The sequence below is a fragment of the Astatotilapia calliptera genome, unplaced genomic scaffold (genome assembly GCF_900246225.1).
Source record: "Astatotilapia calliptera unplaced genomic scaffold, fAstCal1.2 U_scaffold_2, whole genome shotgun sequence".
Taxonomy (NCBI): domain Eukaryota; kingdom Metazoa; phylum Chordata; class Actinopteri; order Cichliformes; family Cichlidae; genus Astatotilapia; species Astatotilapia calliptera.
In genome coordinates this window covers 648,317-675,808 of record NW_020535729.1, presented here as the reverse complement: position 1 = coordinate 675,808, position 27,492 = coordinate 648,317, and the positions used below count along the sequence as shown (strand labels likewise).

The 27,492-nt window shown below is 39.6% G+C and overlaps 3 protein-coding genes across 4 annotated transcripts; 1 reads left to right on the top strand and 2 right to left on the bottom strand.

The window, feature by feature from the left end:
* Positions 1-3,692: 3,692 nt before the first annotated feature.
* On the bottom strand, positions 3,693-5,669 carry LOC113017738 (protein ANTAGONIST OF LIKE HETEROCHROMATIN PROTEIN 1-like). Its single transcript, XM_026160847.1, has 3 exons — positions 5,661-5,669; positions 5,356-5,561; positions 3,693-4,817 (listed from the first exon to the last, which is right to left on the bottom strand). Exons 1-3 carry the CDS (start codon positions 5,667-5,669, stop codon positions 3,920-3,922), a joined length of 1,113 nt encoding a protein of 370 aa, XP_026016632.1. The 3' UTR covers positions 3,693-3,919.
* Positions 5,670-8,234: 2,565 nt separating this feature from the next.
* On the top strand, positions 8,235-10,119 carry LOC113017772 (mitogen-activated protein kinase kinase kinase 2-like). Its single transcript, XM_026160892.1, has 3 exons — positions 8,235-8,436; positions 8,800-8,907; positions 9,470-10,119. Exons 2-3 carry the CDS (start codon positions 8,842-8,844, stop codon positions 9,905-9,907), a joined length of 504 nt encoding a protein of 167 aa, XP_026016677.1. The 5' UTR covers positions 8,235-8,436; positions 8,800-8,841; the 3' UTR covers positions 9,908-10,119.
* Position 10,120: 1 nt separating this feature from the next.
* LOC113017748 (uncharacterized) lies at positions 10,121-14,757 on the bottom strand. 2 transcript variants are annotated; one of them, XM_026160861.1, is made up of 13 exons: positions 14,599-14,757; positions 14,206-14,243; positions 13,819-13,903; positions 13,629-13,719; positions 13,399-13,487; positions 13,191-13,318; positions 13,045-13,096; positions 12,108-12,205; positions 11,870-12,006; positions 11,721-11,786; positions 11,487-11,533; positions 11,173-11,321; positions 10,121-10,454 (listed from the first exon to the last, which is right to left on the bottom strand). In XM_026160861.1, exons 2-13 carry the CDS (start codon positions 14,228-14,230, stop codon positions 10,132-10,134), a joined length of 1,290 nt encoding a protein of 429 aa, XP_026016646.1. In that variant the 5' UTR covers positions 14,231-14,243; positions 14,599-14,757; the 3' UTR covers positions 10,121-10,131. The 2 variants fall into 2 exon arrangements, with proteins under 2 accessions (XP_026016646.1, XP_026016644.1); XM_026160859.1 differs by having other exon boundaries at positions 14,206-14,757.
* Between the last annotated feature and the right edge of the window lie 12,735 nt (positions 14,758-27,492).

Genomic DNA, 27,492 nt, shown 5'->3' with positions numbered 1-27,492 from the left:
TCTGAGTTTTTACGTGTTTTGGAGTTTGTACGTGTTTTGGAGTTTGTACGTGCTTCTGAGTTTTTACGTGTTTTGAAGTTTGTATGTGCTTTGTCTGTAGGGGCCACCATAAATATACTTTTATTTATTCACTCCACATAAAATGTAATAAATAAACCATATAATACAAAAAACAACTATTCACAATTCAACTTTTAACTATTCAAATTTTCAGCTTTTTTCTTTTAAACAAATTTAAAGTGAAACAACACAAAACAGTGCAAACCACTAATGTGATGTTGTTGTCCCTGGCTCTCTTTGTCTGTCTCCCCCTCCCGCTCTGTTCCTGTGCTACTGAGAGTGTAACTGCCGCCCCTCCCCCTTCTTCCCAGCGCAAAGCACAAGGCTCGCATGCAGAGTGAAGCGGAAAAAAGTGCAAGAGAGAGGGTGAGAGAAAGAAAAAAACTCCACGGCTCGCAACAACGAGCCGGCTCGTGTCGTTCATGTCAAAGATCCAGCTCTACCATTAACCCTTTAAAGCCGGTCGGAGCGGGCACGCTCCGTTTTGCGTAACTATTTTTAAATCCCGGTAGAACTGGAACCACGTAAGCTAGCGCAATAATTTTTTTTGCATATGAAACCGGAGGAGTTGTACTTAAATCTTATGCCATCAGCTTGTCCTCGGTCACAGTTTCCTTCCACATATAGCTTTGCAAAAATTGTATAAAAAGCGCTTGCAGCAACAAAAACATAATATTCCAGAAACACGCTTTGCCGATCCGATCAGCTGTTTGTAACACTTCCTACGTTGGATTAGAAGTCAGCGCGAACTGTCGCATGTCCGCCATGACCGGCCCGAAACAGGAAATGACGTCATTTTCGCGGAAATGTAGTTTTTTTTTTACTTCAGGGCCTCATAAGCCTATACTGGTATTTTTAAAAGTTATGTTTGACTTTATGACTTTCTGTATCATATCTGGGATACTTAGAACTCAAATTGCACTGCTGGGAATAGTTTATTTTGATGCATATGCCTTTTTTTTTTTTTTTTTGCAAATTTGCATTACAATATTTATTTTGGTTTTTCCTGCAGTGTATAAAAGTTGGTTTATTTCAAAAATAAAATTATGAAGACACTCAAAATAAATTTCCTGTGGTGGGAAACTGTTTTGTGCAACTTTTTTGTATTTACAGTTTTGCGGGATCAGCTTCTTAAATTTCTCCAACTAGAAATATATGTTAAAAAGACAAAAACGATTTTTAATTTTTTTGTAGTTTATTGCTCTTTTTTGCAATTTATGAAAGTACTATGCACTTAATGAATACATATTATTAACATCTGGGCTATAATGGTTGTATTGATGTATAGCAACTTGAAATGCTCCCAAAAATGGCACTACAGCATGTAAAAATATAATATAAGCTCTGGCGGACTTGGGCTACATCCACACGTACACGGTTTTTTTGAAAATGGAGATTTTCTGTTTTCGTTTTAAAAAATAATCCCGTCCACACGTAAAGGCAGAAATGAAGGAAAACGCTGCTAGGAACATGCCAAAGCATTTTTAAAAATCTCCGTTTTCAGTGACCAAAAACGCTGTTTACGTGTGGACGAAAGGTGCATATGCATAGAAAAATCTGCGTTTTCAAAAATACCCGGGTACGTGTGAACGTAGCCTTACACAGATGGTAAAGAAAACAATATGTCATGTTAGCAGGTATACAAGAAGTAATATGTAATGAATGAGTCCTTTGTTGGTTTTTACACTGAGTGATAAATCAGGTGACATTGCTACAGATCCATAAAATTAAAGCTAGTTTGACACTGACGTTTTTTTGTTTCTTAAGTTTTTTTTTCCTCTCTGTGTAAGTTTGAGGTCCATGTTAAAATCAGAGGCATTCAAATGTAAAAGGCCTGAATGTCATTTATACATTTATACAGTCTATGAAAGAGGAGCTGTAGTGGAAACAGAAAGGTTGACAAAAAAAAAGACATGACTGAAAACTCCTGAGAAACGTATCCATGTGTCATGGTGGGGATGTGGGGAAGTAGGACCCAAATGCTGGACTTCGTGCGATGAAAGCAGTGTATTTGTTTACGTGAAGTAAGTCATATGTCACACAGTGGAAATTTGTGTTTTTATGTTTTAACAATCTGTGTATTGGTACATAGTGTTGATTTTATTTGCATGATTTTATTGTGATATTTATATTGCATGTTTGTTTATTTATATTTATACAGCATGGTTTTATCCTCATATTTATATTATGTGTGTTAATGTTGTACCATGTTCCTTTAATCCACTGCGGACTAAACAGACAATTGTAGGCACCTGTGAGGTGGGGGCGTTCCCCAAGGTGGCCTATCAGCCGCCAGGTTGACCTGTTAAAGGGGATAGTGAGCGCAGAGTAGTGATGGGATTTCCGGCTCTTTTTAGAGATCCGGCTCTTTCTAGTGATGGGTCGTTCGCGAACGAAATGGCTCTTACGGTGTGTTCACACCGAACGCGATAGAGGCAGGCGGAGCGTCAGGTTTACATGTAAAGTCAATGGAAAGGCGCGCTGACCCGCGATTGCGGCCCCCGTGAAAATTCGGAAGCGTTTTGGCGTTGCGAAAACGCAAAAACGCCAGAAACGCGCGTGAGTGTAGGGCGTTTCAGGCGTTTGACTCGCGAAAAAATCCACGCGCGTGAGTTTATGTGTTGCATTTTGTGCATACGCGCGTTTCGCCTCCCCCGCTCGAGTTGGAAAAATCTGAACTCCAGCGTAAAATCGCGCCGCGACAACCAATCAGGAGCCTGGTGACGTGGCTGTTACCTAGTTCAAAGGGGCAGATCCAGCCAAAGCCATTCATTCTGCATTCAAAATGGAGGAGAAACTAATCAGTGCTGTGGCAAATCATCCAGAATTATACGATGCTACCTATTATGCCGCCTCAGACACGAGAATTCGTGAAATTCCAAATTTATAAATCAGTTTTTGAAAACAGCACAGCTGTGCTAAATTTGGAAACATTGGACCCTAATGATCAGTAGTTTACTGATGAGGCAGCAGCTCTCCAGGGCAGAAACAATGTTCTTATGTTTCTCCTCCTTCTCCCTGAGGCTCTTCCACTCCAAGCTGGGTCCTTTTTATCCCTGTCTCTCTGTAAATAGTTAGATCTCATATATTTATGTTATTTATGTCCTTTTGTTACTGAATTTGTATATTTTATTCCTGTCTGTCTGTAAATAGTTGATGTCATATATTTATCCTTTTGTTACTGAATTTATATATTTTATCAAATAAACATTTATACTGACAAATGTCTTTGTTCTACTACACAGCAAATATTGGCACCGGACTTGACAAAAGTAGAATTTATTTCATATTACACCAATAACAAAACATACTAATACAGTGGGATGCATAAGTTTGGGCAACATTGTGAAAAGTAATTATTTTCCTGTACAAATCGTTGGTTGTCACAATAAAAATTGTCAGTTAAATACATCATATAGGAGACACACAGTGATATTTGAGAAGTGAAATGCAGTTCACTGGATTTACAGAAAGTGCAATAACTTTAAACTAAATGAAGCAGGTGCATAAATTGGCAACACAAAAAAAGAGGAATAACATAAATATGTAGTGTATATCAATGTGTGTGTCTCCTATATGATATATGTAAGTAACATTTTTTACTGTAACAGCGATTCATACAGGAAAATAATGACTGTGAACCTTCACAGACACTAATAATAAGGTTGCCCAAACTTTTGCACCACACTGTATATAGGAACATAGTGAAGACAAGTTGCAGAGTAAAAAGAGGTTAGTTTATTTTGGAATAGAGCTCCATTCATTAAGAAAATGTTAAAAAGACAGGAACACTCTTTAGAGGTTTGTGGGTGGCTCTTAAAAGAGCCGTTGTGGGGAAGTCGTTCAGACTTCAAACAGGCTACTCCTTTGGTTGCCAAGACACAGCTCCCTCTGCCGAGAAGTGAGCCATGAACTTCTCCCTCACCAGGACAGCCTCTCTGGAGGAGTTGTTTGCTGCCACACGACCCAGGCCTTGCAACGGCTCCACCACAGCAGGCGCCACACCTCCCACAGCAGGTGCCCCTCTCTCGTCCACACAGCGCAGAAAGTTGTGGAGAACACACGTTGCCTTCACACACTTCTCGGCAATTTCAGGACGGAGCTCCATGGCGCGCCGATACAACCTCCACTGTGAGGAGAGGATACCGAAGGCACCCTCCACTATCATCCTGGCCCTGGAAAGGCGATAATTAAAGACCCTCTTCTGTAAAGGGAGGAGGCGTCCAGGGAAAGGTCTCATGAGCTCACGCCGCAGCGGGAACGCTTCATCAGCCACAAAGACGTGGGGCTGGGCTCCACGGTGTTCTCCACCAGGTAGAGGCTGGTCTGGAGGCAGATGGAGAGTCCCAGCCCGAAGAGCCTGACCAAAGGTGGAGTTGGCCAGGATACCACCGTCGCTGGTCCTCCCGTACCCCCCAACATCAATGACGCGGAAGCGATGCTCTGCATCCACAACCGCAAGGAGAACAATGGAAAAAGTTCCCTTGTAGTTGTGGAACATGGATCCTGAGTTGGGGGGTGCCTTCGTCTGGACGTGCTTCCCATCCAGAGCTCCACAGCAGAGAGGGAAGTTCCAGCGCTCCTGGAATCCCTCTGCAATGGACCGCCAGTCTTGAGTTGAAGGCACAGCCATGAAATCGTCCACTAGACAGTCCCAGATGGCCGTCGCTACCTGGGGGATGATCTGGCTCACCGTGGACACACCGACTCGAAAACTGAACGCGATGGTCCTGAAGGAGTCCCCGGTGGCAAGGAACCTGGACAACAGTGTTCAAAATGAGTATTATGTGTACTTCAGTTACAAAATACATTATAGAAATTACAAAACATGAATCTTGCATAGAAAATTTTGTAAATATAAGGATAATTACATGATATATATTTGGTATAATCTGGAACAATCTGCCGTGATTTTAAACAAATATTCAACTATCCCAGAATTAAACCAGGTCTAGATGTGAAAAGGAGTGAGTATCACTACAAAGGTTAACCCACATTGGTCCTAGTACAAGTTTGATATCAGCAAACACCGAGAGCATACCTATGACACCACAGCCATGCTATCATTCAAACACTGATAACAGCATAAATCGAATTAAATCGGGACCTGATGAGACCGTCAGTGTATCACTACAAATATTGTGAAGTCGTGTCGTACCAGTTTGCTATCGGTAAACACCGAGAGCATTCACTCTTAGCATAGCACATCCATGTTAGCAGTGTATAAATGGATGGTTTAGCATATATTAGCGCAGGTATCATTACAGGACTACCGTATTAAACACTTTTACTAACCTCAGGCAGATGGACAGGCGCTCTGCTGGTGGAATTGAGCGCCTGTAATTGGTGTCTAGGCGGGCAATTCTGGGACCGACGCGGGAAAGCAGGTCCTCAAACTGGCCGAGTGACAGGCGATGATATCGCTGGAATCTGCCGTCATCCAGGCGCAGCTCCTGTAGCAAATGGTGAAACTCACCAAACTGATCACGCGTCTCGAGGACCTGATGGACCCAGGTACGGCGAGGACGTCTCTTACGCCGCTGCTCTGCTCTCCACAGTAAATAAAGAAGGGAGACTCTCTCTTCAAGCGCTAGCTCGACAGCTGCCATCTTTCAAAGATACCGGTCTAGCACAACTTCCTCCCACATCCCTCCCACATCCCTCCCACATTTCCGGTTCACGCGCGTGAAAATATGATATTTTGGGGCGCGAGCGATTTTTCTTGGACACGCGTAGAGGTCGCGAATGTGCAGGCGTCAAGTTAGGGGCGTTTTTTCACGCGCCCATCGCGTTCGGTGTGAACACACGGTTAGAGCCGGCTCTTTGACGTGAACGACGCGAGCCGGCTCCTTATCGCGAGCCGTCACGTGGTTGTTTTTTTTTTTCTTTCTCTCAGCCTCTCTCTCGCACTTTTTTTCCGCTTCACTCTGCACGCGAGCCTTGTGCTTTACGCTGGGCAGAGGGGGGAGGGGCGGTAGTTACACTCAGTAGCAGAGGAACAGAGCCAGAGAGAGAGAAAGAGAGGCAGGGACAACAACATTAGAAAGGTATAGTAATCATCCACAACTATTTTCGGTTGCAGATGATAAAGGATTGAGAAAGTTTATTCATGCAGGCCCATATGACAGAGAATATGCATGTTCTTTTAGTTATAATTTATATTTAATTGTGTTGTGGTTTGCAGTGTTTTGTGTTCTTTTCACTTTAAATTTGTGAAAGGAAAAAGCTGAAAATTTAAATAGTTAAAAGTTGAAATGTGAATAGTTGATTTTTGTATTATATGATTTATTTATTACATTTTATGTGGAGTGAATAAATAAAAGTATATTTACGGTGGCCCCTAGAGACAAAGCACATACAAACTTCAAATCACGTACGAACTCTGAAGCATGTACAAACTCCAAAACACGTAAAAACACGTACAAACTCCAAAACACGTAAAAACTCCAAAACACGTAAAAACACGTACAAACTCCGAAGCACGTAAAAACTCAGAAGCATATAAAAACTCAGAAGCACATAAAAACTCAAAACACGTACAAAAGACAACAGAAGTGCTCCAGGATGCTGGGCGCAGTGTTGAGCCTTTGTTATCTTGTGGCTACACAAGCCAGCAAGTACCAACGACCGGATTTGGTGTGTGGTAATAACAGGTAAATGAACTTTTTTTTAAATTATTTGAATATATATGAGTGCCTGTGTATAAATACACAAACAATACACACATGCTTTCAATTGTGTAATTTAAGTGATCTAGTAGCTCTGCTTTGGAAGTTCAGTTAATGCTAGAAATGTGTTTTGGAGTTTGTACGTGTTTTGTCTCTAGGGGCCACCGCATATATTTATATATAAACATATATAAATAAAACCACTTGTTTTTACGTTAGTAATTCCTTTTGTGCATAATTTTATATTATTGTTAATAATAAATTAATTAAAGCAACAAAACAACCTGAAGAGCCGGTTCGGAGCCGAAAGAGCCGGCTCTTTTTAGTGAGTCGAACCGAAAGAGCCGGTTCTCTAAAAAGAGCCGGAAATCCCATCACTAGCTCTTTCGGTTCGGCTCACTAAAAAGAGCCGGCTCTTTCGGCTCCGAACCGGCTCTTCAGATTGTTTTGTTGCTTTAATTAATTTATTATTAACAATAATATAAAATTATGCACAAAAGGAATTACTAACGTAAAAAATTTGGTTTTATTTATATATGTTTATATATAAATATATGCGGTGGCACCTAGAGACAAAACACGTACGAACTCCAAAACACATTTCTAGCATGAACTGAACTTCCAAAGCAGAGCTACTAGATCACTTAAATTACACAATTGAAAGCATGTGTCTATTGTTTGTGTATTCATACACAAGCACTCATATATATATTCAAATAATTTAAAAAAAAGTTCATTTACCTGTTACTACCACACACCAAAGCCGGTCGTTGGTACTTGCTGGCTTGTGTAGCCACAAGATAACAAAAGCTCAACACTGCGCCCAGCATCTTGGAGCACTTCTGTTGTCTTTTGTACGTGCTTCTGAGTTTTTACGTGTTTTGGAGTTTGTAAGTGTTTTTACATGTTTTGGAGTTTGTACATGCTTCAGAGTTCGTACGTGATTTGAAGTTTATATGTGCTTCGTCTCTAGGAGCCACCGTAAATACACTTTTATTTATTCATTCCACATAAAATGTAATAAATAAATCATATAATACAAAAATCAACTATTCACATTTCAACTTTTAACTATTTAAATTTTCAGCTTTTTCCTTTTACAAATTTAAAGTGAAACAACACAAAACACTGCAAACCACAACACAATTAAATATAAATTATAATATGAAAACATAAAGAAGATGCATATTCTCTGTCATATGGGCCCGCATAAATAAACTTTCTGAATCCTTTATCATCTGCAACTGAAAATAGTTGTGGATGATCACTATACCTTTCTAATGTGACATTGTTGTCCCTGCTACGGTGTACATTTTAGGACATCGTCAGGTATCAGAAAAAAAATTGTCAGGTGTCAGAAAAAAAATTGTCAGGTGTCAGTTGTCAAAAAAAAAAAAGTCAGGTATCAGACAAAAAATTGTCAGGTGTCAGTTGTCAAAAAAAAATTGTCAGGTATCAGAAAAAAAATTGTCAGGTGTCAGAAAAAAAGTTGTCAGGTGTCAGAAAAAAAATTGTCAGGTGTCAGAAAAAAAGTTGTCAGGTGTCAGAACACAAGGTACCAGAGAGAAAATCTTCCTGCAGGTGGCGCTGCTGTCATGTCCCACCCGAATTGATTTCCAAATATGTCATCAACGTGAGACCGTGGGAGAGCGTAAGGTCATTGACCTCACCGGAGTTTTACCGTGGTTCAGGCTCCTAACGACACAAGGTAAGTTTAACTTTTTCTCCCTTTTGTTCATATTTTTGCCACAGTTGTGTTATATTAAGTTGCAGTTATGTTGTGAAAGTTACATATCAGAGACGGAAAGCCAGTTTTGTACGAAACCAAATCAGTACTATTTTTGTCTGGCTAATTCATTCTAGCTAGCGACAGTGGTGAAACGTGATTCAAATTTAAACTGTTCAGTAATTGTTTTGTGTACATTTCAGCAAATGGACAAGCTGAAAGCTTACGAGCAGTTGCATTTGAATACTAATCCTATTTGAAGTAATACATTTCCAGTGGTAGACATGTTAGATTGTCACACCTGGCTATGCATTGTTTTATTAATATTATATATTGTCTTGATAGCTTGAAGGGGATGATGCCGGTTTCATATCACTGGACTTATCCATGGCAGTAGAGTACATCCATGCACAGAGAATCATTCACCAGGATATAAAGCCAGCAAATGTCATGGTAAGCCATATTGTATTTTTCTTTTTCTCCACTTTGTTTTTGAAGATCAAAATAAAAATAGTATATTATTTATTTAACTTTATTCTCTTCAGTCTATTAAACACTACATTTGAACAATGAGAAACTTTTCTGGCATATTCATATAAAGGATTTTTTTTTAAAGTAAGAAGCCTTACATTGTTTCTTTAATAGTCCAATTTTTCTTTAATATGTTGGTTCTTGCACACCTACAAAATTCCCAAACATGTTGTAAGTTTAGGCTTTACAAACTGAAAGTTTCTATTATTTTATTAGTCTGTACCACTTGCTTAAGTGGAATGGGGATTAAAAAATGCACAGGACTATAAAACCGGGTTGGATCATTAACCAATCTGTTAATTTTAATGTTGGGTATAATAAACAATCTCAGAATAAATCTGCAGTGATTGGGTGATCTGGGTGCTAAAAGCTTTGAGGGTTTTTTTTTTCCCCAATTATGAGCTGTGGTCTTTGGAATGACATTTTTGATAACATTTGTGAAATTTTAGACAACCTGGTAAGTTCTCATATGTATACCTTATAGGTTCACCACCCTTCTAAGAAGGCAGTCCTGACAGACTGGGGCATGGCAAACATAAGAGACACTGTGATGCTTCGTCAAGGGAGTAAGTTCACTGCCCAGGCTACTGGTCCAGCTGGTGGCACATATCTTTACATGGCCCCTGAATGCATACTGATGTTTGAAGAGGCCTCGTTCCAGACAGACATGTGGTCCCTCGGAGCCACATATCTGGAGATCCTGACGGGTTCCGCTCCGTGGATGGTTAAAAAACAAAGAGAACTGGCTGCACTAATGGCCACCAAAACCCCACCACATGCCCTATCACATCTCAGTGACAAAAACAGTTTTCTTGGTGGTTTGGTGAGCTATGACCCAGACTCAAGGCCTTCCGCATCTGATGTTGTTAAGTTTCTCAAGTCAGGCCTTGATCTTACGAGCCGATATGGCTACAAGTGGTAATGTTGCTACAGTCTGCAGTTCAAAAGTCTTTCAATGTGAATTATGTTCTACATTATTGTTAACAAAAGTTGTGGTAAATGAAACACTGAATCATTATGAAAGATGGCACCTTGTCAATTGTATTTCAACATTTTATTGTACATTTTGTTGGTCAGACAGTTTTCAAATTACCTGTTGATTTTAAACAAGGATAAATAAATGTTAACAAACACTGTTGTATGATTTTATTGGTCATTGGAAATGTTTACTGGTGCACCTTCCATCCTCTCTCTCTTCAGAAAGATGTATATGTCATTTGCCTCGGCAAACGTAGAAAGTGTAGGAACTGCATTTCTGTTCATGGCAGTTGTGAGCTCTTGGACTAGCATGAGGTATGCAGCAAGGCAACCATCAGGTGTGCAGGGAAACTGGCTGTTTTCTAAAATGTTCTGGCACATGTCTCTGAATTCCTGGTTTGCTACCAGTGAAGGCTCTTCCCTCTCACAGATTAATTGCTTGGCATAGTCTAAAAGGTCTGGGTCAACAATGTGCAGCACATTGCCATATCCTACGAATGAAAGACAATATTGAAAAGATGTTCACTTTGAATGTTAAAAATAAATGAATAATGACAAAGCTGTTCTAGAACCTGTATAAGAAGCAGTCAGTGTTTACAGATGTTATTACAGAAACTTAAAGATGGAAATATCACTCAAACATTTAGATAAATTTTTAGTTAAAGGTGTCAATATGAAGCCATTTTAGTATTGACAGTAGAAATTCAGAAATCTCTTATTGTACTACAAGTAGGCTTCTTCAGAAGACACAAAAGAGAAAGCACATTATAACAGTTTTACGCTCATTACACTGGCTTCCAGTATATTTTAGAAAATTCATTTTAAAATTTTAGTAATGACTTTCAATGCTCCAAATCGTGAAGCTCCTGCCTTAATTTCTGATCTTATAGAACCCCACGCTCCCTCTCCCAGCCTGTGATCATCTAATCAATGGCTGTTAGTAGTCCCACCAGAAGACCAGAGGCAAGAGATCTTCCAAAGCGGTGGCTCCCAGGTCATGGAATGCTCTGCCTCCATCATTACGTTTCCTTGATTGCATTTATTCTGTATGTTCGATTGTGCTGTTTTATGTTTATCTGTTTTATATTATTGTGAAGCCACTTTGTGGTTTTTATCCTGTGAAGAGTGCTATATCAAAGTAAAAGTAAACTAATGAAAGTTAAAAAACAAACAAAAAAATAAAACCCCACAGGCTTTCAAATGACATACCAGGAGGTGGTGAGGTAAACAGAAGGTCGGGTTTCCCAAATGGACCAGGTGCATTGCGTTGCTTGCGGATGTCATGGGTGTTCCAAACTGTTTGCTCCGTTTTTAAGTCTCTTTGAAGCAGTGGCAAGTGTGAGTACTGCAAGCAGTTGCTATGAAAAAGGAGAATTAAAAAATTAATATGTTCATCTGCTTCTTTGAGGTAGAATAAGTAAAAGCTAAATTTTAATCAGTACTCAAAAAACAAAGGCATTCCTAGACCACATACTTTCATACTGCTGCTTGATTATTTTTCATGTCTAAAAATATTGACTTACATGTGCACAGGATTGTCCAGTTCAAGGATCCCAGACTCCATCATGGCCTACGCATGTTGTTTTGAAAAAGACATAAGTTGTGAAGGTGAGAATTTCATTAGTGAAAAGGTACAGATGTACATAAACACAGATTCTGGCCTTGTGTTTTCAGATAAACTAATCCATCGTATGTTTAACGAAATTTGGATGGCTACTCTTTGTTAATAGGTTTTACAGGTGAAAGATTTGCTTTACCTCAAATGTTGTCAGCCATTTCTTAATCCATGTCCGCTTTAAAATACTGTTGAAACATTCAGCTCTCTAAACAACAGAAACATGACATTATCAGTTTTGTTGTCAGGTTGTTACTTTAGAAATAGTCATTTACCAGCTTAAAGACATACCTGGTTGTGCACTGATGTCCCCATTCTGAAGCACCTCCATGCCTGATTCCCAAGATCTCGCATGTGAAATGCCATCTGCATTTGACCCACAACAAGGTTCTCCTTTCTTCTGTCCCCCCGAATCATTTGAGGACAGCCTAAAGACACAAACTGAAGATAATTAGTGAATGATGAAAAAATAAATTTATTAACAAAATGTAATCTTTTTTAACCCTCCATTTTTTATTATATTGCATACCACCCTGTTCTTGAACAGCCTCAAAGAAGTATCTGGCCACAAAGTTTTGCTTGCGGTTGGATGTGCCCACCTTTAGCCATAGAACCTTCCTGGAAAATCTGAAAAGAAAGAAACAGAAAAGTGGCCACTTGTACATATGATTTAATCATGTTTTGGCACTATGTTTGGTTTTTGTTACATTCCCCAAGAGTATGCTGGTTTTCCATTGTATTATGTCTAGGCGTTGTTTCTGGTTCCTCCGGCCATTTTGACTGCCATAGTTGTGTAGGCTTACATGCCTTTGGAATTGAATGTGACTCTTGACTGTGTTCAGACTGACGCGAGGGGAGAGCTGCCTTTTGTTTTGTAATCCCTTGTATTCTCCTGTTTATGTGTTGGTTAGGTAGGTTATCGTAAATTGTACATTTTATTTTCTTTGGAGTTAAATTCTGTTTACTTTATATCAGGGATGTTTTGTTTGTTGTGTTGGTCTTGGCCCTCCCTGAAATTAACTGCCAGTCTGAAATGGAACTTTAAGACTAGCAGGAAATAAGCCTTTTAAAAACCGCCATCTTGAATCCTCCTTCACTATTCATACTTTATCTTGGTCCCTTAGACCAGGCTTGGCCAAATCCAGACCTCGAGGGCCAGTGTCCTGCATGTTTTAGATATCACCCTGGGTAAACACACTTGAATAAAATGATTAGTTCATTACCAGGCCTCTGGAGAACTACAAAACATGTTGTGAGGGTAATTTAGCCATTTGAATCAGCTGTGGATCAAGGACACATCTAAAACCTGCAGGACACCGGCCCTCGAGGCCTGGACTTGCCCATCCCTGCCCTAGACTACTCAGGAGAGATAACACCTCAGTTTACCGCACATCCTTATCTTGAAGCAACTTTGTACTATCACTGAATATAATAAATTAAGTAGCGAATGCCATATTCAAACCTACCCATCAATCCCCAAATGTATCCACATTCCAAAGAACTTCAGTTTATCATTGCCTATATGAAACAACAAATAATAATTACAATTTGTTTCAACAGAAGTACCATCAAAACATGTTTGGAAGGTTAATTGAAAAGATAAAATAAATACCATCAATGTGCCGTGTGTCATTTGGACCACGGCTGATGTAATTCCGACGGGGAATTTTCTTCTTTCCAGGAGATCTCCTCTGAAGACCACTTGCATCCATATACCTCATTATATTAGCAACATCGTCTCTACAGTAACAATAGATTTTACTCTGAGCTCAACAGTAAAACAAGAGAACACTCGATCATATACACACTATTTAACCAACCTGTAACAAGGCCGCACTCCTCTGACATCCCTTACCCGCTTTACCATTGCCCTGATTCCTTGTTCAGGAGACCACTGTTTCATCTCACTCTAAAAAACAAACAAACAGACAGTTGAATGTTTTTTTTTTTTTAAATCACTACAGAAAATAACATTTATTGTTTCTACAATAGCTCATGACACAGACTTCAGGAAAATATATATTTTTTGCACTGATGTTTTAACGCTTACCTCCACAGCTTTGTGGATTTCAGTAAAAGGTCGTTGGGGGCATCTTCGCTTCAACCCTAGAAGTTTTAAAACTCGTCTCAGATGCCTCTCACTGTTAAAAGACAACACAGACTTACATTATATTAAATGCAAACTGCATGTTTTGTCATTTTAGAGAGTTGTCACGGAAACTGTTGAAATGCAGACTTACCTTATTTTATGCCCATATGAATTCAGTGCACAGCTGATTTCCTTTTGTTTTAAGCCTTTGTTGAACAATGTTATTATCATCATATCTTGAAAGGTTAAGTGTAACAACAACAGTCTAATTGATCACCCACCTCTTACACTGAACATAAGTAATTAACCAGTAAAGTACTAAATCTTTTTATGTGGCAATTACACTAAAAGCATCGTCTATTCAGTGCCCACAAATAAAACATGTGTAGCAAAAAATACACTTCTTTGATACGAAAGAGGTGAACAGTAGTTAATAAATAAGTTGTACTTTAGTCATTTATTTTTAATGCTCTTTTTTTAATAAAAAAAAAAAAATGTATTTTTGGTACAGTCATGGGAACCAGCCAGAGTCGGATACTCCTTTCATCATCGTCAGATGACATATTGCAGCAAAGTCTAAAAACAACAACAGAAAAAAACATATCGGGATCAAAAAATATCCCGACAGTAGCAATATAGAAAAGAGAAATAAAGAAAAAGAGCGACAGAAAGGATGCAGGCTGCTCGTGAGCTTTCAGCTTGTCCATTTGCTGAAATGTACACAAAACAATTACTGAACAGTTTAAATTTGAATCACGTTTCACCACTGTCGCTAGCTAGAATGAATTAGCCAGACAAAAATAGTACTGATTTGGTTTCGTACAAAACTGGCTTTCCGTCTCTGATATGTAACTTTCACAACATAACTGCAACTTAATATAACACAACTGTGGCAAAAATATGAACAAAAGGGAGAAAAAGTTAAACTTACCTTGTGTCGTTAGGAGCCTGAACCACGGTAAAACTCCGGTGAGGTCAATGACCTTACCCTCTCCCACGGTCACACGTTGATGACATATTTGGAAATCAATTCGGGTGGGACATGACAGCAGCGCCACCTGCAGGAAGATTTTCTCTCTGGTACCTTGTGTTCTGATACCTGACAATTTTTTTTTTGACAACTGACACCTGACAATTTTTTTTCTGACACCTGACAACTTTTTTGTCTGACACCTGACAATTTTTTTTCTGACACCTGACAAGTTTTTTTCTGATACCTGACAATTTTTTGTCTGATACCTGACAATTTTTTTTTTGACAACTGACACCTGACAATTTTTTGTCTGATACCTGACAATTTTTTTTTTGACAACTGACACCTGACAATTTTTTGTCTGATACCTGACAATTTTTTTTTTGACAACTGACACCTGACAATTTTTTGTCTGATACCTGACAATTTTTTTTTTGACAACTGACACCTGACAATTTTTTGTCTGATACCTGACGATGTCCTAAAATGTACACCGTACCCTGCTCTCTTTCTCTCTCTCTCTCTCCCTCTGGCTCTGTTCCTGTGCTACTGAGTATAACTACCGCCCCTCCCCCCTCTGCCCATCTAAAGCACAAGGCTCACGTGCAGAGTGAAGTGGAAAAAAAGTGCGAGAGAGAGGGTGAGAGAAAAAAAAAAACCCATGTGACGGCTTGCGATAAGGAGCCGGCTTGCGTCGTTCACTTCAAAGAGTCGGCTCTAAGAGCCATTTCGTTCGCGAACAACACATCACTAGCGCAGAGACAAAGAGAGGAGTGACGCACGAAAGGTGAGCAGGAGAAAAAGGAACGCGTGCAAGCCCGCACGGGTGTGGAAGGAACTGCTGCCTGACTGTGGGGTGCCGCGAGTCGTTCGGCGATCCAGTCCCAACGCAGGAACAGCAACAGTGGGTGGCGATGGCTGCAGTGCACAACAGGGCAGGGATGCCCTTCTGCCTGCATCTGACGGTGAGACGAGGGAGGCCGTGTTCAGGTGTGGAGTGGGGCGGGACTGTGCGGCCACGCGCTGTCAGGAGGAGACAGGTCTGTGATAGGGGCCTCCTCCCTGGTCTACTGCTGATGAGTTTTATCATACCGGAAGAAAAGTTCCTCTCCTGTCTCTTTTATATAAGGACCACTCGCCCATGTGTGGCTGAACTGTGGGATTATGGGACTATGGGAGGGTAATTTTAGTATATGGAAAACATGTTTTAGCCTTGTTTTAATAGTGTATAGTTATTTCTGCCGGCAGGGTTTTTAGCGGGTTGCAACATTATTTTTATTGTATACGGGGAATTTTATCTTGTATTTGTGACTCTGGCTGTGTTTTTTTTATGGAAATAAATGGTGTTTGAAGCCAGCTTAGTTTCTGTGCCCTGAGCGCTGACCCGCTCACCCCCCTTCTCGCTTGTATGTATACAGACGTGGTGGGTAAGATGTAGGTCCACCAGTCATAGCGGCTACACATACACAACAACAAAAAATCCTCATGCGTCCCCGACTTCTATGACGTGTCTTCTCCCAGTGTCCGTGATTAATGTCCTCACTCCCTAATCTCCGTGCACCTCGTGCTTGCGGCCCTCTCGTTTTTGCAGTCCTCCTTGGAAAATCACAGAGGGAGACGTAAGAGCACTCTCGCAGACTGACTTGCTGGGAAACTGACGGGAAGTCTCACATAACGATCCGGCTTGGAGAGAGCTCAACCTCTGACGAGGCTTTATCAGCTGCAGGTGTGTGTGATCATCCTCCCGGCTGAACACAGCCTGTAAACTGGTGCTCTGCATATACAAGACAGTGCGTTTCTGTGTCTGTCAGGCTTTATTTTTCACAGGTTTTTGGCACAGTCCCAATGTGCATTATAACATCATTAATAAATAAACCCTCACTGACTTAAATGACATCACCTAGATTTTAGTAGATTGCAGTAACTGACTTCTTACCTCTCCCAATACAAATGCATAATCCTGTAGTTGTTGCTGTAGGACAAACAGCCAAAAGAGAATGAAAACATTAGATTTAGACTGTAATTTAGACCCATAACGACCTCGTGTTTCCACACCTGTATGGACCACATCCACCAGTTTTCCTCTATCTGTGGAAGCTATCAGTCCACTGCTTACTGTTTACACCATCAGTGTGGTTAATGGAAGTGATCCAATAATCAGGCTCAAACAAAAAGTATTGTTATCTGGGTTTTATTAATTTTAGTCTTGTACATTTCAGTCATATTTAATGTAATAACGTGATTTGCAACTGATTTGCTGACAACTTAGTATAAATCACTATGTGTAAAGTTACACATAAAAAGTAGTAATAATATTAATAATTAATATCATACTGAATATTAGAGATGGACCAATACCAATACATATCGGGGCGAAATAAAAACTGTAATTCAATCCATTAAGTATCACAAGAGCACCTCACAAAACTTGTGACATGGCGTAACCCGGCTCATGACCTTAGCACGTCGAAGCAGTGTGCGTCACGTGATAGAGTGGCTGTTGTGTGCAAGACCTGTCAGCGGTCTAGAGTTACTTTACACTGAAGTCTTCTGGAGCCTCGCTATATAACCAGTGTTTCATCTCGAAGAAAGGTATCCCAGAGAAGTAAAGCAAGTGTGTAAGTTCATCAATTAATATTTGTAAAGCATTCCTAAATTAACCTTAACAACTGATTTATGGATCTCGGACGTCTGTGCTGCTATTGAAATTTTAACAACAACCTCCAACACCCCCAGGGAGCGTTTTGAAGTGGTTTAATAAGCACATTGCAATGTGGAGAGAAACATCACAGCTAAACACTAGGATAATCTCTGAAATTTGGCCGCTGCCCTCACATGTTAAAGACACAGACAGATAAAGAACATTCCACAACTCTTATATCTCAAGGGGGCTATACCTTCAGCCCAATCCTTAAAACCTTCTCCCTCACAGAGAGAATTATGACCTTTCTTTCTGCTTGGCCGTCACCTCCCTTAAATAGGATGTCTGGAGATTTTCAAGTCTACAATGGGTCCACTGTGAAGGTGCATCTCCGAAAACATTAGAGCACCTTTGCAAATGTGATGTCTTGATAAATCAAGCAGATATTTAAAGTTTACACCGCATGAAAATATCTTGAAAGTTTATTTAAGATATTGCATTTTGTCATTTCGAGCTGATTGGAGACCAGAACAGCCAATCAGACTGTTCAGACCAATCAGAGCAACACATTGTGACGCAGCAATGAATTGTGTTCACTCAAATGTAGCTTTTCTTCGCTCAAAATAAATTTCTCCTCAAAATGCAACACTTGCAACCTGCAATTTTTTTTTACATGAACTCAAATTTTTTTTTTTTACGTGCGCTCAGAATAGTGGCACAAAAATAACTCCATACAGTTGTGGCTGCCTCCAGCACAGGAACACTTCCGGGTCGCGATTCCTAAGGTGACCCAAAACATCTGGGAGCACACACTGAGAGACGGGGCAAAAAAGGAGAGAAAACAACAAAAGACTACACACAGAAAAAATTAAACATATAGAAAAATACGTGAGCCCTGGGTCCCTAGTAGGGCTGGGTATCGTCACTGATTTCTAGAATCGATTCAATTCCGATTCACAAGGTCCCGAATCGATTCGATCCACGATTCGATTCAATTTGATTTGAATCTGGGAAATTTTGACAGTCAGAAATATTATAATTCAGATCAGTACATTTACATATTTTTGTATCAATAAAAAGGAAGCTGACACATGCAAGACTTTATCAAAGGTGTGAGCATCACAGCAGATGCCTTTGTGTCAAAGTAGCTGAGGATAAAACACAGAAAAACATGAAGGTGATTTTCCTGGCCTGGGATTTTATAAAAATATTCTGCAGTACATCAAAAATTCACAAAACAAAACAAAAGAATTCATGACGATGTTTATGTGAAGCGTTTGGATCTTCTTCTGCTGCTGGTTCGGTCAATATTGTTTGGAGAGACATCAAACTAACAGCTTTAGAATCGGCTCATAAAGGGCGTGAACACAAAGCGCCGACAGATCAGAATCAGCGAGCTGTCGGCTTTCAGCCCCGACTGAGAAAGGCGACATCTCACTGATTCTGATCCGCGGGTCACGCTGTGTGTTTAAGTCTATGTGCAGAATCCCTGTACCTGCTCTCATTTACTGTTTTAGCTGTTTGGTGGTTGTTGAAATTTTGTGAGATGTCACCAGAGATTCTGGCATTTCGGGCAAAATAAATTTATATTAAAAAATCGATTGAGGATTTTAATGAATCGATTTTACGTTATCCAAGCTAGAATTGATTTTAATTGATGAATCGATTATAAAAACCCACCCCTAGTCCCTAGTACCAGGCCATGACAAGTATAACAGAATAGTTTTAGTGTTTTGTTTATTAAAACTCTAGTATGAACTACAAAATGCAGCAACACATTTAAAAAAACAAAACAAAATGGATGCTGTATCCTGTATCCTAAAAATAATAATGAGAGAGACGGGATTGTTTTCTTTTACACATGCACGTGTAATAAGTTGAAGTAGTCGTATCAAAAACATTAATTCAGTGAATACAAATGACTGTGCTCAATGAAAATGTGAATCCTGCCGGCGGCAGAGTGTAGAAGCAGCAGGTACACCACCTGCCAAAACTGATGTGAAGCACACCAAAATCTGTTTTAGTCGCGGTCATGTGACCTGGGTGTTTTGTTGTGCTTTGTCACCTGCGCTTCGGAAGCTCAACACAATACCTGCCTCACACTCTGTCAGTAAACAATGTTTTAAATCAATATTTGACTAAATGTAGGAGGTTTTTTTTATTTCACAGACGTGCTGCTGACAACCAAACTCCATTAAAAACTTGCAGATTTAATGCTGAGTTAAATGATTCAGCTTTAAAGGAGATGCACTCTCACTAAACATAGTGTAAAATAAAACTTATCAGAGACATCGTGACTGTGGCTAAATTAAACCAAAAAACCAAAACCTAATTCAAGACTTAAAGACTATATATATATATATATTAATATATAGTATATATTAATAAGTGTTATAAAGTCATACAGTGTAGTATTAAGTGGACACAGCCCTGAAAAATAAAGGCATGAGACCATGTGTCCTTGGGGAGTAGAAAGCTGCAGACTCTCGCTCATGTTTGCCTGGGAAAATGTAGATAAGAGGGACCATCTCTAGTGGAAAGTTACTGAGACACTGTTGTTTAGACTGGAATGAGAGCTTCTGTAATGAGACGGTCAGGGGCACATCGCCATTTTGAGATCCGCGACAGCGTGTCATGCAGGACGCACCTCCCTTCTAGAAGTAATGTGAAAGAGAATAAAAGTGTGAAATGATCTACTGAGCAGTGTTTTGTCTTCCATTGGATGCCTCTGAGGAATCAAAAGAACTTGGTGAAGTGTTGGTACTTAACAGCACACACATAACTCTACATGTATTATAGGAAAATTATTAATGATAATCCACAGTAGATCTGACCAAAGTCTACCTCTGTCCTTTCTTGCTGGTTTTCAGTGGTAGAAACAGTGTACACATCTATTAAAGTCATTTTCATTTTCCATTGGTTTGCTCAACATTAAACATTGTAGTTTTATTCGGGTTATTTTTAGCTTTGAAAACAACAAAAGAAAATTTTTAAATTTCTCCTATCCTGTCTTGTCTGCTGGGATTTAGGAACTGTGTTCACAGGCCAAGGTTTTTGCTTGGAAAGTGACCGTGCTCTCATTTTCAAAGACTTCAGTATTATTAGGGCCATTATGGCCACATCCAAATCTTGGCAAATAATACAGAAAACAACAAAACAAAACAACAAAAAACCCTACTAAAACAACCAAGTGTCCAATAAAATGCCAGCTTTATGTAAGCTGCGTCAGACTCATTGACTATCTTTCCTCTAAACTTTCAGCTTTGTGGAGCTGCTGTCACACTGTGCCTGGGATTTCTGAGATGACCCTAATCTCATTGAAAAGCACAGAGTCGCTGCTTTCAGAAACCATTGAAATTTTTTCAGGTGTTACAGACGTTTAAAGACAGTTGGATGATTCCTGTCTAAAGCCAGCGACTGGTTAGGATTTAGAGGCTTAAGCATTCCCATCCCTGAGATTTATTAACAACCTGTACAGTGCCCTGAATCATGGAGAACCATGCCTGAACTTATTTGCTTTTTTCCCTATTCAACAGCTTGATTTTCCTAATGGTTTGCATGCTGGTGAAGCAGAATCATCTTTGTGTAACCTTGCTTATGTTTCTTTAAGCATTGAGGCACGTCATTTACAGAATTCCTGGTTTTAAAGAAACAGGTATGGTCACATGGCCAAAAATACCACTATATTAATAAGTTTTGGTAGTGAACTACAAAGCTACATGTTGTTGTTTTTTGACTCTCTGTCTGACTTTCATCTTCTCCTGTGACACTATGCCTTGGATTTCTGAAATAACCCAAATCTTACTGAAAAGCACAGAGTCGCTGCTTTCAGTTTTTCAGGTTTTACAGATGTTGTTTCCTGTCTAAAGCCAGCGACTGGTTAGGATTTAGAGGCCTAAGCATTCCCATCCCTTAGGTTCACTAACAAACTGAATCATGGAGACACAGACTCCATAATCCTTTTTTTTTTCTTTTTGCCTGTCCCGTTTGGCTCTTTTGCCATCAGAATTATTGTCTAAAGGCAAAGAAAGATGCCCAACGGATTTACTTTACCAAATGGACCATCCCAGCCTTGCCATAATGGTCCATTTGATTCACCTTTTACTGTTTATTTTATTTTCACTTGCTGAATACGGGACAGACTTGACTGGAGGAAAGAAGGGGAGAAAGAAAGAGGGAAAGAGAAACAGCTGAGAAGAGGGACGGGGGAGAAGGGCAAAAAACAAAAACCAACAGAATGGGCAGAAAAAAAAAAGAGAAAAAAAATGCATCTATCGATCACCTGGATCACCTGTTGAGAAAGAAAAAAGAAAACAAGCAGAAGAGAACAAGAGTAATAGAATAAACAACATCACAATGATATATGGGAATATGACAGTAAACACTAAATATTAAACATTATTGTGCAGCACATAAGATCAACAGAACACAGTGTGCTTTGAGGTAGGAGCCAAAAAGGCTGTAGTTTGTGGGTGTGATCACCCGTGTGTACACCTGTGAGCATGGACGCGCTTGTTTTTTTAAAAGGTTTCTTCATGTAATGATCTGCTAGAGGGTGTGGGGGGGCCACAGCCCCGTCCTCCAGGGCATGAAGCAGGTATGGAGGAGATCAAAACTCCAGACATCCAGAGGCCCCCAGAACACAAGAGACCAAGGAAGACCAACAGACTCCATAATCCTTCCCCACTTGTTCCTCCTAACAACTATGTCTGTTCCGAGAATGACGTCTGAGCTTATTTCCTTTTTTTCATATTTAACAGCTTGATTTTCCTAATGGTTTGCATGTTGGTGAAGCAGAATCATTTTAGCGTAACCTTGCGTGTGTTTCTTTAATCACTGAGGTGCCACTGCAAAAACATTTGATGACTGTATTGACTCACAAAGCCTGTTGCCCCACAGGTTTTATAGAAAATATCTGCAAGTCCACTTGTTACCTTTTTGAAAATTACAGATACGCCTACTTGAAGATATCAAACATTTATGTATGTTTCTACAGAGAGGTCACTCCCTTCTGGTTTCCTCATTTGACAGTAAAATATATGAAAAGACCAAATGCAGACCTTCTTAAGAGCCAACTTCAGTCCACAGATGCAAAGATAAGCTGTCAGGTAAGTTATGCATCATTAATTATAAAATTATATTATTTTGTATTTTATATTCTAAACATTATTCTAAAACTTAGAAATGATCATTTAGACCATTTTAAAGACACGACAGATTTTACATGTTTAAAAAGTACTGGATATAATGTTTTTGGACATGCATATAAACTGTGTTTAAGGCACAGGTTAAAAACTGGTTATGGACAAATCAAGGATGTGATCATGTACAAGTTGTATAGTTTTAATCTTTTATTTGGGAACAGAATGGTGTGTATGTGTGAGTTTAGTGATGGAGTTTTTATTATGAATGAATTATGATTTTTTTATGAATTATGTCTATTTTTTATGTTTATGGACAACAGATGGAAATTAGCCCTTGGCTCTAATCTGGTATGTTTACATTCATGTAATTTTTTACATTTATGTTCATTAACATGCACTGTCCTAAATAAAGAAATGAAATTAAATATACTAAGAAACTTAGACTGCAGATAAGAAATCTTAAATAAACATCTTTGGTAATAAATATGGTACAATAATAATCATGATTATATCTGTTATACATAAGCAGAGAATGGAAGAAACCTGTTTACTGGTCATCCTGCTGCTCTCAGGTCAGTAATATTAATATCTTAAACATTTCAAATATATCCTATAAACACATTGAGACAGACTGATGTCATTTGGGTAACCAAATTACATGCACAGTTTTTAAAAAATGTATTTATTAACACATCAACCGCAAGCACTGGGAGAAATTCTTTACCTCCTAATACCACAATACCTGCATTAATTTTCAATTATGTTGGTTTTTTAAAATCATTAAATTTAGATTTTTTGAATGACTGTTTGCAGCTATTTCTATGGTAGCTATTGAACTAACTAGTTTTTAATGTTTAATGCTGATACATGGTCTGAAGAGCTTGGAATGCAAAGCATCTGGACTTCTTTGAGTTGCTTGAAGACGTTTCACATCTTATCCGAGAAGGTTCTTCAGTTCTAGGGTCAAATGATGGAGAGTCCCCGATTAAAGTCATAGGGGAGGGTCCCCCAAGGGGGTCGAGAACCCCCTATTGATCCTCTATCTAATCGCACGAGCCAAGGTGTGAAAATGGGTGTAGGTCACAATCAGCCAAGGTGAAGCCGCTGTCAAAACCTAGCCCCACCCTATGCTGTAATTTCCTGAGGTCAAAAGGCCAAGGATGAGAGTGGGCGTTAAGGCATCTGGGAAAGGATCTCAAAACTGGATTATAGATGGCAGACAGTTGGTGTCTAATCTTCTTTTCTGTGACCCCCTTGGAGGACACTCCCTTAGGACTTAAATCTGGGACTCGCCCCCATTTGACTTTAGAACTGTAAGAAGATTTTCGGATGAGAGGTGAAACGTCTTCAAGTAACTTAAAGAAGTCCAGACACTTTTCTTTCCAAGCTCCCTAAACTACGATGACCTTCACTTCTTTCCCTCCTCATTGTTATTATTACTGTTATTAACAACAAGCCAGTGTATTCCTTGTTCCGGTCTCAGATAAAATGGGAAGACTTGCTTCAGGGATGGCACCTGACATCAAATCACTGCCAAATCAAATATGTGGATAAGAATTAAATTTGCGTACTGGATTGCTAGTGCCCTGAGTTAACACTTGCCAACACCAGTGCTGTTGATAAGCTTTGTACCGTTACAAGTTGCCGGGCTTGGACAAAGGAGGAGGATAGGGGAAGGTGTATTTTAATAGAGAGGTAAAGGCAGTATGGTGTGTGAAAGTAAGGATTTTAAATATAAGGACATGCAGGTTCTTGCACTAACATTATGTAAAAGTTTAACAAGTACTTTTTTTTTCTCTTTTCAACATTGCATAAGCATTTTTTTTTTTAATTGATTACATAAAAAGCACCTTCACTAAGTTAGCTGACTGATTTCACTCTATAATTGATACAATGCTTATCCTGGACATTGACGAAGTAGGGTTCAGAAATAATAATACAAAGCTACACCAAACTTCACATACCTCATATGTCAGTAGGTTGAACTAGCTCACCGTGTACTCCTTGTGAACTGTGAGTGTCTATAGCGAAGGTGAACAACATTAAGGCTACATATGTTGGTCAGAGCTACTTACCGCATGTTTTTTCCTTAGTCCTGACTAAAAAGTTATGGTTGAAGATGCAGAGTTGGGTTTTACTCTTCTGCTTGTTGGTAAATGAGGACAGTGCCAATGTCCCTCCGTTCCTTCTGCTAACTGTGTTAGCATAGCAAGATAACTGTTAGCTAAATGTTACTTTTAGGTATTGCATTATCTTTTTTATTTCCTTAATTGTCAGTACTTGAAGGCAGCGGTTCTCAGACTTTTCACAATGAGTACCACCTCGTAAAATATATGGCTCTTGAAGTACCACCCTTATGACTGACATTAAAGTACAGTAGTATAGGCCTATTTAACACCATATACAGTTTACATGAGACAATTTCATATCTTATATGAATGTTATCACTTGTCACATCTTCTTTATGGCAGTTAAAATAGATAATCATAAAAAGTGTACCGCATTAAAATATTCACAGCAGGTGGGATATCCGATCTTTAAGTGATGACGTGATTAAACCATGTGAATCCTGCTTCCAGTTCCAAACTACTAAGTTTATTAAGGCTGTTGTGTTTTTAACATGTTTTAATGCCTTTTATCTTGTTCTCTTTAATCTGAACAAGACCCTAAAAAAAGCACAGCATTATATACCAACTAGCCCAACTTCAGTAACCCTACAAACACCACTGCTGTTTAGTTTTCTGTCTTCACGTACGTTGTAATTTTTGCTGTGGTGGTTAAGCTCCAAGATTGTTGGCTTCATGACCCTCCTTCGTGGTTTGGGGACATCAAATCTCAGTTTGCTCTTCGTGGCATTTCAGCTGATGACACAAAATACATCTTGTGGTGGCCTCGCTGGATCCACTGTCCACCAAACTTTTCACAATGAGCACCAATGTGATAACCCTCCGTGACCCCACTGATTATCTGTGGGCCTCCAACTCACGGATAGTGGCTGGGATCACAGCACTGCGGAAAAGGGCTCTTTTTATTTACCATCAGCATTTTGGCAGCGTTGTCTGCCGCCTTGCAGTTTTAAGGTTAAATATAATGGGGTCGGCGGACGCGCCCGCGCGTCAAAATCAATATGCAGCGCGTCAGAGTCTCCATTTCAACTTGGGTTGAAAGTGCGGACATCAAACTATATACCATTTTTTAAATTATATGATAATAAAATGATAAAAAATACACGCGATATTTTTTTCTGAACAAAACAGTGGTGTTTACATCGGGAAGAACGGTAAAAACTGCGTTTTCTACAGACAGCGCTAGCAAACACTCTCCGCTTGTGAGTGAAAAAAGAAAAAGAAAAAACACCCCTTCCCCATTGGTGTTAGAGTTTACCATGTCAGCCAATCAGAAAATGATAAGGCAACATGTGGCACTTGCTTGTTTAGGGAGAAGGGGAAGTTTTTAGGAGCGACACCGGCGACGGAAAGCGGGCGAGCGAAAGACAGAGAGAGAGAGCGAATTTTCACATGTGAGACATTAGTGACGTTTAGCGTGTTTGGAGGCTGTAGTTAGCTCCTCCTGCTGTCAGACCTGCAGGGTTTACGCCTGTGCTGTTCTCCTCTGTCTTATACTGAACACAAACTACATTTTTTGGACTTGCACAAATAATTTGTGTGCCTTCTTATTTGATGCAGCCCAGCTGATTGTTCTGGAAATAGATTTAAATGGTTATATAAAAAACTGAGGCCATGGCTGCATTTGTAGGTCAATAGTACCAAATAACTTTGTTGTTTGCAAAACTTGTGCATAATTTTTAGAAATGTACAATTTCTATTTGTATTTCAAGTTACCGTATTTTCACGACCATAAGACGCACTGTGCTAAAAGGCGCAGTCTCAGTTATGTGTGCCATTACTGTATTTAACACACACATAAGGCGCACTGGATCATAGGGCGCATACAAGTACCGTATGCGTATTTAAAAATAAAGCGGGAGCAAACCTGAGTTCGGTACCTTACTCACATTTTTATTACCAGTAATCGTCATCATCAACAACACACAAGCATACAAGTGTGCGTATTTAAAAATAAAGCAGGAGCAAAACAAAGTTTGGTACTCACATTTTTATCATCAATCAAACCCATCGAAGTCCTCATCCTCTGTGTCTGAATTGAACAGCTGCACTAAATCTCCATCAAACATTCCAGGTTCACTTTCTTCACTGTCAGAGTCACTTTCCGTGCCGTGCGGCTCCTCGGAAATGATGCCGGCTTTTGCGAAAGCTCGAACAACAGTGCCAGCAGCCATGTTAGCCCAAGCATCTACAATCCATTGGCAAATTGTGGCGTAACTCGCCCGGCGCTGCCTTCCACTCTTGGTGAAACTGTGGTCTCCATCGGTCATCCATCGCTGGATGTGTTTGTCGCCGATGTGTTTGCTGCAGTAGGAGCGGAAGATGGCCAGCTTTTCCTTATAATCCGCTGGAAGTTGCTGCGCTACCGTAGTCCTGGTCCGGATGGAAAAATGGCACCGTTTCATAAAAAGTGAAAGTGAAACTGCTTTTAGCCGAATGGTGACCGTCGAAACGCTTCTCCCTTTAGCGTTCTCATTGTGTTCTCTACTACGTCCTCATTACAACACACAGGGCGCACTGCGCTATAGGGCACGCCGTACTTTTTGAAGAAAATCTAAGACTTTTAAGTGCGCCTTATGGTTGTGAAAATACGGTATGAAGATAATTCGTTAAACAAGTTTGTTGGTTTTACAGTAAAAAATATAACTTTTTTCTACTCGGATTTTGAATTCTTTGTCTGAATTTAGATCAACTATGCTCATACAGTATACCAAAATGAAAAAATAACTCAAATTTCAGATATTTGAGGTTGTGCTGAAAATACTGATACCAAACACGGCCAAAAAAACATATTTTAAAGGTGAAATATAGAAGTAAAATCAAAAGTAGTCAAAAAGTAGCCAATTATACCCTGAACCCCAGAGGGTTAAGCTTTTAAATTTACTAGTACTCAACAACTGAGGCAATCATTTGCGTTAATATTGATATGTTGTGTGAGATG